The 11,948-nt window shown below is 44.4% G+C and overlaps 1 protein-coding gene across 1 annotated transcript; it reads left to right on the top strand.

The window, feature by feature from the left end:
- Window positions 1-10,294: 10,294 nt before the first annotated feature.
- LOC100382697 (uncharacterized) lies at window positions 10,295-11,524 on the top strand. Its single transcript, NM_001175421.1, has one exon. The coding sequence runs from the start codon at window positions 10,455-10,457 to the stop codon at window positions 10,875-10,877; it is 423 nt and encodes a 140-aa protein (NP_001168892.1). The 5' UTR covers window positions 10,295-10,454; the 3' UTR covers window positions 10,878-11,524.
- Window positions 11,525-11,948: the final 424 nt, after the last annotated feature.

Below are 11,948 nucleotides of genomic sequence, written 5' to 3'. Positions count from 1 at the left end.
TGGAGTAGACAGGGCGTATTTAATGCTGAGGCGGCACATCACCTGTCAGCTTGACAGGCGGCACACCTCTTCTGCAATAAATGTAGAGGCCGCGCGGCCTAGAGGCCTTACGTTTGGCTCCGCTCGCTGGCTTACGTCACAGGCAGTAGGCCACGTGGCAGCATCGGGTCTCCACTTGAGCGGGGAGTGGGAGCGCTCGTGGTATGGTCCGGACACGTGTCAGCACCAGACCCCCGCCTGGCCTTGATTAAGGCCTGGGGCCTTGGAATCCTGGGACCCTACTGTGAGTAGCCCGGGCCCCTCCTGAGGGGTCCGGGACCCGTCCCAGGGGTCTGGTTTGTACCTGTGGAGGTCTTGAACCTCGCCCGGAGGTCCGGGCTGTGCATCCAGGGCTCCAGCACTTTCCCGTGGGGGTCCGGATCCACTGTCGCCACCTTGGAGTATATCGTCTACTATGGTCACGTGGCGTCCCGGAGCCGCCCACGTGGAGGGGTCTGGTGCTATTCACCGCGCGACTAAAGATAGCCGCACGGGCACCGTGTCTTCATACTGTAGTAAGGGGTACCGCTGATTCAGGGTACTGACAGTCAGGGTCATAAATGTATTTTTGTCCGAGCTGCGTCCCATGCCTATAGTACTATTCATGTAGAATTGAGATTGCACTCTCATTTTCCCCTTCGAGCAAGCTGAAGGTACCAATGTAATATATATATATATATCATATATTACTTTGTTGATATATGAGATAAACTTCAATGTCATACAATGTTTAATATGATATAAATAATTATTATAATGTTACATTTGAAGATCTATTTTTATTTGTGGATGATGAAGACTTGTTCTTCATAACCTTCGTTCGAGAACTATCAAACCCAAAAGGATTTGATGCTTCGAAGGACAAAGGTCCTTTTCATATAATATTTGTGTTGCCTTGTTTTATGATTTAGCAATCCGAAACAAGAAACCAACATTAGCACCCACCTCCGGTGAACTCACTTCCAGGACCATGACAATGGCTTCGCAAGGTGATCAAGCTGCGTCACCTTCGGCCACGAAGCTAGTGCTCCCAATCACAGGTGGCTCAAGCTCCGAACCAGCAAATAAGAAGCAAAACAAGGAAGCATAGAGAAGAGTATAACATGTTGGAGTACAAGGACCCTTCATCAAGTCCAAATGGTCCCATGTGCCAATTACATTTTCTCAAGAAGACCTTCAGCTTAAGGATTACCCTCACAATGATGCTATGGTCATATCATGTGTCATTAACGGGTTCTTGGTACGCAATGTCGTCGTAGACATGGGTAGTGCAGCAGACATTATCTTTGCAAAAGCCTTCAGACAGATACAAGAACAAGATGACAAAATACATGATACAACTCACCCCCTGTGTGGCTTCAGAGGAAAACAGATAGTGGCACTTGGAAAAATAACAATGTCAATCACCTTCGGCTATGTGCATAACACTAGAATGGAGCAAATTGTATTTGACATTGTAGACATGGATTATCCTTACAATGCAATCATTGGGCGAGGGACATTAAATGCTTTCGAAGCAATACTTCATCCAGCATATTTGTGTATGAAGATACCATCAGATCAGGGCCCTATTGTTGTGCATGGAAGCCAAGAGGCTGCTAGAAGGGCCGAAGGGAATTGGACGGATTTCAGGGCCATTCACAATATAGATGAAGTTGAAGCTCAGCAGCAGCATAAGTACATAAGAGATAAAGCTGCTTCAGCGGATCAACCAAAGTATATGCTTTTGTGCGAAGACATAGCTGAATAGAAAGTGTTGTTTGGATCCCAATTATCTGAGGAACAAGAAAAGGCTTTGTTAAAGTTCTTGTTCAATAACAAGGATGTCTTTGCTTGGTAAGTCAACGATCTTTGTGGTGTCAACAGAGATGTCATCGAGCACTCTCTCAATTTAGACCCAACCGTCAGACAGAGGAAGCAGAAGCTTTAGAAGATGTCACATGACAAAGCCAAAGGTGCAAGAAACAAAGTTAAAAGACTCCTCAGTGTTGGAGTGATCAGAGAGGTGACATACCCAGAATGGCTAGCCAACACTGTGATGGTATAAAGAAGGCCAATGGAAAGTGGATAATATGCATTATTTTCGCAGATCTCAACAAGGCATGTCCGAAGGATGAATTTCCCTTGCCAAGAATAGACTCCCTCATAGATGCGGCAGCCACTTTGGAGCTTATGAGCCCACTGGACTATTACTCAGGCTATCATCGGATTTGGATGAAGAAAGAAGATCAGCCTAAAATAAGCTTCATAACCCCTAGTGGAACTTATTGCTATCTTCGAATGCCTGAGGGGCTCAAGAATGTTGGAGGAAACTTCAGCAGGATGACTTCCAAAGTTCTCTGCACTCAAATTGGTAGGAATGTTTTGATATATGTTGATGATATCATAGTCAAAATTATGAAGCAAGAAAATCACATTGCTGATTTGCAAAAACATTTGCCAATTTCAAAAAGGCTGGCCTCAAGTTAAACCCAGAAAAATGTGTCTTCGGGGTAAAGAAAGGAAAATTCCTTGGATGTCTAGTATCAACAAAGGGGATTGAAGCTAACCCAAACAAAATAGAAGCTATACTTCAGATGGAACCACTAAAGTCAAGAAAAGGTGCTTCGAGATTGACACGCAGGCTGGCATCATTGAATAGGTTTATTTCAAGATCAGCAGAAAAGAATCTGCCATTCTTCGAAGTACTAAAGTCGGTCGAAGTCTTTCAATGGGGGCCGGTCTAGCAAAAGGTCTTTGAAGATTTGAAACAATATTTTATACAATTGACAACTTTGACTCCACCTTCATCAGGAGCCCCATTGCTATTGTACGGAGCTGCTTCCCACGCGGCAGTTAGTGCAGCGCTGGTGCAAGAAAAGCAAGATGAACAAATAAAGAAACAAGTCCCAATTTACTTTGTCTCCGAAGTACTAAGTCCATTGAAAAGAAACTACACAGAGTTGGAGAAGGTACTCTATGTTGTACCGATGGCCTCTAGGAATCTTCGGCATTATTTTCAGTCCTACCACATCATAGTACCTTCGTCTCAACCTCTAAATGATATCATAAGAAACAGAGAAGCTACAGGAAGGGTTGGCAAGTGGGCTGCAGAGTTGAACAAGTTCATCATTGACTTTGTTCATAGATCTTTGATTCAATCTCAAGCACTCTCAGACTTCAATGTCGATTAGACACCTGGGGCTCATGAAGAAGTACACCCAACAGATACTGAAGCCTAGACAGTATTATGTGATGGATCATGGGTAACCTTCAGCGTAGGTGCAACCGCTATTCTAATTTCACCATCAAAAATCAAAACCTGCTATGCAGCCAGATTGGAGTTCAATTGCATAAACAACATTGCAGAATACGAAGCTATTCTTTTGGGGCTTCGAAAGCTTAGGGCCATGGGGACAAGAAGGGCAGTGCTTAAATCCGACTCTCAAGTCATCACAGGCCAGGTTGACACAGCAGTAAGGCAAGAGACCCGAAGCTTGAAAAATATCTTGACACAGTCCGAAGGAGGCAAGCCTCATTCGAAGGATTTTCAGTGAAAACATCTTAAGAGGAGACAATGAATAGGCAGATTTACTAGCTAAATCAGCGGCACAGGGCCTCCTGCTTCCCCCAGAAGTATTCTTTAAAACTCTCAAAGCACCTTTGGTCGAACTCATGAAAAGAGCGGTACTTACAATTTCACCTGTGCATAGCGAAGATTAGAGAACAAAAAATGTATCTTTCCTCCAAGGCAACTATCCTTCGGATGATGAAGTTTACATAAAAGGATGCATGCCAGAACAAAGTCATATGTGATTATAAAGGGGGAATTGTTCAAACAAGGAGTTTGCTCCCCATTACTAAAATGCATATCCAAAGCCGAAGGTCAAGAGCTGGTGAAGGAAATACACTTAGGAATATGTGGAGCCCACATTCGATCCAGGCCACTCCTTGGCAAAGTTTTTAGACAAGGATTTTATTGGCCGAAGGCTGCTTCGAATGCAACGGATCTGGTACAAAAATGTGAAAATTGTCAGAAGTGTGCAAGAGATCAGAAACAACCTTCATCTCTAACACAACTGATTCAGCCCACTTGGCCATTGCAAAGATGGGGACTATACTTATTGGGCCCACTTCCACCAGCCCAAGGGAATTTGAGATATGTTGTGGTAGCTGTGGAATATGTTTCAAAATGGATCGAAGCTAAACCACTAGCTATGATAACTTCGACCACAGTTCAAAAGTTTTTTTGGCAGAACATCATTTGTCGCTTCGGTGTGCCGAAGTGAAAGGGAAATTGGGTTAACCATTTCCTATAACTAATTTTGGTGGTTGATAATCAACACAAACACATGGACTAACTAGTTTGTCTAGAATTCATGTATTACATGTGCATAAGGTTCAACACAAACCAATAAAAGATTCAAGTTAGGGACACAATTTTAAAAGGAGCAAAAGGACTTGAGTGTGCTGAACAATGGCGCACCGGACTGTCCGGTGTGCCACCAGACAGTGTCCGGTGCACCAGGGCCATACACTCTGAACCAGCCACTCTCGGGAATTCCAGGGCGCCCTCAGCTATAATTCACCGGACTGTCCAGTGTGCCACCGGACTGTCTGGTGAGCCAGCGGAGCAACGACTATCCAGCGCCAACGGTCGACTCTGCAAAGTGCTACAGTACGCTACGGTGTCGCGCAGAATTCAGAGCAGCGAAGTTAGAGGGGCACCGGACTATCCGGTGCCGCAAGAGGACAAAGCCTCCAACGGTCGACCAGCTCCGAACCCTAACAGTTGGATGACGTGGCGGAGCACCGGACAAGGAACAGTGCCTGTCCAGTGGTGCACCGGACTGTCCGGTGCGCCCATCGCCAGCAGCCTCCCCAACGGCTATGGAACTGGTTGGGGGCTATAAATACCCCCAACCACCTCAATCATATCCATCCAAGCATTCCAAACATCTCATTCAATACAAGAGCAAAAGATTCCACTCCAATACACATCAAATATATTGAATCCTCTCTAAGCCTCCAAATCAACTCAATTCCATTAGGGACTTGAGAGAGGGTGTTTTTGTGTTCCTTGTTGCTCTTGCTTGGCCTTTTTTTCTCATTCTTATTCTCAAGTTCTTTGTAAGTGAAGCAAGAGACACCAAGTGTGTGGTGGTCCTTGCAGGGTCTTAGTGACCCGTGAGATTAAGGAAGAAGGCTCACTCGGTCTAAGTGACCGTTTGAGAGAGGGAAATGGTTGAAATAGACCCGGTATTTGTGGCCTCCTCAACGGGGACTAGGTTCTTTGGGACCGAACCTCGGTAAAACAAATCATCGTGTTCACTCGCTTTGATTCTTGTGTAATTTGTTTCCCCTCTCTTTTGACTTGAATTTAATTCTAACGCTTACCCCCGACATTAGTGTGTGTTTAAGTTTATAAAATTTAGGTTTCGTCTATTCACCCCCCCTCTAGGCGACTTTCATGTAGGCTATCACAATTGACTATGGAGCACAATTCGGCTCTGAAGCATTTAAAACCTTTTGTGGTCAGATTAGAAAGAAGATACACTTTGCATCAGTGAGACATACAGAATCCAATGGTTTGGTAGAACGGGCAAACAGAATGATCATCACAGGGATAATGAAATCAATCTTTAATCTACTAAAGGGAAAGTGGCCAGATGAATTGGTGAAAGTAGTGTGGAATCATAACACCATTGTCTCGAGGTCAACAGGGTTCACTCCATTTAAGCTTTTATTCGGAAACGAAGCAATAACACCGAAAGAAGCAAAAACATGATCGATAAGGACTCTAGCTTTGGCAGAGGACGAAGACACTTGCAAAGTATCAAAAAACACCATAGAAGGGGTCAGACTTCAAGCAATAGATCATATCAATAAATACCAAGCCAAAACAGTAAAGTGGCGGGACTAGAAAGTGAGACTAAAGAATATTAAGCCACGACATTTGGTGCTTCGAAGAATAGCCAACCTAGAAAAAGTAGGGAAGCTACAACTCAAGTGGGAGGGCCCCTTCTTGGTAGTATCTTTGTCAAGACCTGGATCGTACAGGTTAAGAGACATGGATGGGAATGATATTCCAAGATCCTGGAATGTAGACGAGGTTCAGAGACACTATGTGTAACGACCATGTAATTTTCTTTCTTTTTCCTACGACACCCTTTTCCTTTCAAGAGGGGAGAAAGATTTTTAATGGGGCCATATGTTGTAATTTTCATTTTCTTTTCGCAGCCCTTTCCAATACAAGGGCCAGTTTCCCCCATATGTAAAATGTAAAAAATCTGAGATTACACCATCGAGTGTAAAAATATGAAAAAGCTCTAAAGTCGTTACTATGAGGATGCAGAGCTAAAATACCACCTAAGTAAAGGTGAAGTAGCTCCAAAGTCGTTCCTACGGGGATGCAAAGCTAAAATGCACTTAAGTAAAATGTGAAGAAGCTCCAAAGTCATTCCTAAGGGGATGCAGATGTAAAGCCCAAAATTGGTAGGAAAAATGCAAAATAATAAAACAAAGAAATAAGAAATATCTATGATAGAGATTTTAAAATTTTTCTTAAAGCTTTTGGAATTTAGTAGGCAATCCCTGTTCGTAATCAATTAAAAATATTAAAATAATCATATGAAAGAGTGGGCATCCCATACTTATGAATTTGTGGTAATACATTTTATTACCATAAGGAATCCTAATTTAAACTTGACCTCAAATTATAAATGAAAATATAAAATAGAAAATGAGAAGAAAAACAATTTATGGAACCATTTATTCCTTTGGTAAATAAAAGACAAGGAAAAGAGTAAATACTAATTTTGTAAAAAGTAGATGTTATAATCACACTAGTGTTAACCTTGACACTTTGGAATTTGATGTTCAAAAAGGGAGTTTGAATTGAATTTGAAGTGGGAACTTTGAAATAGAAAAGGAAATTTTAGAATTAAATGGAGAAGAGGAGGAGAAAGAAAATATTATTAGGATAAAAATAAGTATAAAAAGAATATATATATATATAATAAAAAATATTATTTCTATACTAGGATTTGAATGTGTACATTTGACTCAAAGGTGAAACTTATTCAAATTCAAATTTGGATTCAAATAATTGTGAATAAAGAAAAAAATAGAAAAATAAAATCAAAGAAAAGATAAAAGAAAATGAAAATGGGAGGCACTGTTGTTTGGGCTGATATCCTTCCCGCGCGGCCCACACAGCGCCAGCCGAAAGCCCACACCCCGTCAGCCGCGCTCACCCGTGCATTTCACCCTCCGTCGCTGACTGGCATGGCCCACCGCCTAGCTCGCGCGTAGGGGAAACATGGTGGCCCCCGCACGTCAGTCTCCGCGTTGCGCGCTCACCTCACTGCAGGCTGGGACCCACTCGTCATCCCGGCCGTTGCGGCGGTAACAGACGGAGCGATTCGCGCGGCGGGTTCCGCTCTTCTTCCACGCTAGCTGGTTCGCCCCGCCAACCACGCGCAGCTCACCTCGCTAGTCCCTGACCCCGCGGCTCCACCTTGTCAGTCCTCCACGCCGAGGCCGCCCATGGCGGTAACAACCCTCGCGACTGTCGCGCGCCCGGGCGGACACGATAGGACCCAATCTCCCCGCGCCCGAACTTCGCATGGCTTATAAAGCCTTTGGGCACCGCTGCCATCCCGAGCGAGACGAATGCCGCCAACGCCACCATTGTATAGTGAGAGCAGAGCCAGTGAGAGAAGGGAGGGGCGAAAGCAGCCACACGAATTCGACCGATTTGCGTCGTTGAGTCGCTGCAGTGGAGTTCTCCGGTGCAAGCCGCTCGTGGGAGTAACCTTCCATGGCCGGATCGAGGGCGGACCGGCTCGGAATTGCTCGCCATAACTCGCTGTCTGCCATCGTCCGTCGCTAGGGCGCTGCGTAGTTCGACTGCCGGTAAGAAGTCCCTAATCGGGTTCCCTATGTCTTTGCTACGTACTGCACACCTCGAATCGGAGTTTGGAGCGGGGAGGTGGGAGAACGTAGTCGCCAGCCATGACTCCGCCGGGCGGACACCGCTGCGCCGCCGTGGCAAGCTGCGGAGTAGGAAGAAGATCTTCTGGCCGTTAGATTGGAGACTGACGGCTAGGGTTGGATCTGGGGGAAAATAGCTATGGGTCGTCGATCATCATAGGGACGGTTCGGCTTAGAACATAGGATCCCCTTTGGGGCAGCGTGATCTGGGCCGTCGGATCCCGATCCATCGATCGGGATTATGTACCGCTTCGGGCCAGGTCCGATCTAATCCACACCGTTGGTGTGTGATCCTGCGGTCGAGAATCTCCCAAACCCATTCACTAGTTCGTTTTACACATGAACCCTCTTGGAATTAGGAACTAATCCGCCATCCAGTGTTACTGTTCCCTGAGTCTTAGGATCTTTGCGTAGAGGCCCCTGTCTTCTATAGAAATTGAGGCGCAGTCCATGAAATAAATAAAAAAGGGAAAATGAATTTAGAAATTGATTTTTGGTTTAAAAATAATTGCAGAAACCCATTTAATTCATGGAAAATTCATATTAAGTCCAAATGAGTCCATTACAATTTCTATAATTCTATAATATTTTTGTTTATCACATAGTATCTCTGTTTTAACATGAAAGCCACATTAAATTTTATATCCTAATTAATTGTGTATCAAATACATAAAACCTTCAGAAAATTATAACTCCTTTGTTTAAATTTCGAATTGACTCGTTCTAGTTGCGTTAGTTTCGTATAAGTATTTACTACGCAGTAACAACATTAAATATACCAGAATGCATAATTTTATAGTTAGATATTTATTTATCCTATGTTTACTAGATTAGCTCTTCTAAATCAAAACTAACCTGATCATAATTATAATGTGGTTAAAACATGATCTCTAGTCAAGTATAATCTAGATTAAGGTTGAATTGATTATTTATAGTATATTTTCTCATATGATATACACTAATTTATTTATAATTTAATGTTCCAACCATGTAGATCTTCTATAGATCATAACTCTTTAACTGTAGCTCTGATCTTAGTAGTTCTCGATCCCACGATCTCGTAGCTTCACGTAGATCATTATTATTCAGTTTGTTCTTATGTTTGGTGTGATGTTAATTTTATCTATACTATGTTTGTTTGTATTGCTACGACTAGCGCGAGGTTTCGAGGATCTGAAGAATCACCCTGGTACCTGGAATCTCAAGTCCCAGGCAAGTTGTGCCCTTGATCACTTTTATTTACCCAATAATGTTCTTTATAATCACTTTCTCATGCATAGGCTTAATATTGATGGGACCCAATAGGTCACCCTAGTCTGATTATCTTTTGCCTTGTTTACCCCTGAATCACTTGAGTAGTTTTGCTATTGCTTTATATGGTTTTGGGTTAATATTTCATTATATTCATGTTCCAATTATTCTGTTATTTTATTTATGTTCATGTCAAGATCATTATATTTTAATTGGAACATGGAGCTTAACTTGAGAAACACGTGCCACCACAAGGGAGGAATGTGACCCCTTGGCTAACTAATTAGGAAAACTAGTGTAACACCCCTGGTGTTTATCTTCCGTAAATAGCGATTATGGATTTAAGCGTGGGATATCAGTAAATAAAGTGGACACTAAATTTTAATCATCTCGCAGAAGTTTGAGTTTGGTGTCATATTCATTTCCATAATCTAAGCAATTAAAAAGGGGTTCGAGAAACTTTTGGATTATCGAATCTTCGCCGCTGGCGAATTTTGAACTGTTCGGATCGCGTGCGTAAGTGAATACGAAAATCAGAAGACTTATGATTTTATGTAAAATTTGGAGCCCCGCGCTGTTCGAACAGAACGATGCGTCAGCTGATTAAGTGAATCGTTCCTCTCAGCAAGTTATCTTTGGCGTCAAATCAACTAATCGATAGCTGCTGAGGATCGTAAAAATTAGACGGGACTAAATACAGTCTAAAAATACCGAAGTTAATATCATATTGGTTCGGTCCATTTGTTTCTCACATCGATCTAAATCTTCAAAAGTGAATTAATAGTGCGGATTCATCTGACTCAGACTATTCACCAAATCAAATCGTGTCCAAATATTGTTACCGATTTCGTTTGATTCGACCCATTACCTATCGCTAAAAATCCCAATTCCAAAATATATGTGATTCTCTGTCAAAAAAAAAGAAAAAAAAGGAGAGAGAAAATATCCTACAGCCTTATCCTCTATCCGCCGCTGCCCTCTGTTGATTTTTCCTCGTACCGTCTCCCTCACGTCTCTCACCGAGCGAACGCTCCGTTTGGCCACCACGGCATGTGCGCGCTCCTGCTGCTCTGCTCCACTCGGCGCCCCTCCTTTCTCCATGGCTGTCGCGCGCCTGGCTCGCACCTCTGCGCGCCGAGCTCCCTCCTCATCCCTCCCCGGCGCTGCTCTCTCTCTGATGCCCATCTCCCATGGTCGGCTTGGGATCCTGCTCTCGTGTTCCTGGCCGGATTTCCTGCGGACCTTTCCTCCCTCGGAGTTCGTCTCCCTGCGCGTGCCGCGCCTCCTCAGCTCACCTCCCTCTTTGCTGGGCGCGAGCTCCAAGCCCCTGCTCGAACTGCGCGCCGGCCGGACCTCCACCTCGCCCATGGCGGCTTCCCCCGCTCGGCGTACTCCCTCGCTGGTGGCCGAGCAGCCCACTCATGGTGCCCAGCTCGCGTCCACGTCCCCTGTTGTTGACACCGTGCGCTCGGCTAGCCAGATCCGAGGCCGTCCCCGTCGAGCCGCGACCTCGCCTTAGTTCCCATGACGCTCGTCCTGCTCCCCGACCCCCTCTTCCATGGCTGCTGCTCACCGGATTCCTTGAGTCGGCCGTGGTTTCCCATGAATTTTGATGGTCGTGCGTGCGTCCCTGCTCCACCTCGCCCCATCACAGCGCTCCAGCTTGCCAGCCGTCGTTCTCTGGTCCGTGTGCCGGTCGGCGTCGTGGAGTTTTGTTTGGTCGGCTTGTCGTTGACCTCGCCGGTGTTGTTGAACCATCGAACCCCTTCCTTAGTCGCGTTGGGTCTCCATGCCGGTTGTCGTCGTTCGTCGTCGTGTGTGCGGCAACGTCGGTGATTCCTCCATGGTGCTTGTCGACGAATTTCGTTTCATCGATTCCTCGCGTTCGGTTCGGCTCACGTATGCACGCCGAACGCGTTCGCCGCTTAACCTTGTGTCGCTTGAGCTCGTGACCTCGCCGTCGCCGGAGCCCTCACTGGATTCGTGTCCTCGCCAGCGCTCGCACTAACCTGCTCGACCACACCTCGCCAGCTCGCTCCAGACTCGATCTCGTCGTCGTTCCGTGTGTCATCAAGAAATCCCAAGAGTCGGGTGAAGACGAAGCTAGCAGCGTGATGTTCACCAAGTACTCGACACAAGGGCTGAACTAGAATCCTTGCCGTATTCGCGGATAGCGCGTCAAATTTAGCATGGGTAAGCCGATTCATATTTCTGTTAGCCTAATTATTGGATTGATGAATGAATGCGTCTAGTATTATTGAATTAGTTCGATGAATGCGATGTGATTATTTTCATAATTTTGGAGTAGTCGCGTTGGGTGCTATTGTTAGGTTTAAGATGTTAACTGTGTCAGTTCGTTTGTACGACAGAGTTGATGTTCCACGTTAATAGTTGGTATATCTATATCTGTTATCGGTAAATGTCATCGTCAGATATTGATTAGTTAAATTAGTAGTCATGACTAAATGTTTATTTTTATCTTGGTTGTGGCTATCCAAAATAATTAGGAAAGTAGTTTCGTAGAACTTTACATTGTATGATAATGTTCTACTTATTAGATTAAGGATAAAGGAAATATTTAATTTAGTGGGACTTATGCATAATAGCTGAGAATAGTAATTCTAGAAGCTAATGGAATGGTTTCTATTTTTAGTTTGAGTTTAGATGTTGTGCTCTAGTCAAGA

The sequence above is a fragment of the Zea mays genome, chromosome 3 (assembly GCF_902167145.1).
Source record: "Zea mays cultivar B73 chromosome 3, Zm-B73-REFERENCE-NAM-5.0, whole genome shotgun sequence".
In the NCBI taxonomy this organism is placed as follows: domain Eukaryota; kingdom Viridiplantae; phylum Streptophyta; class Magnoliopsida; order Poales; family Poaceae; genus Zea; species Zea mays.
Note: the sequence above shows the minus strand (reverse complement) of the source record. Positions and strands in the feature narration are given on the sequence as shown.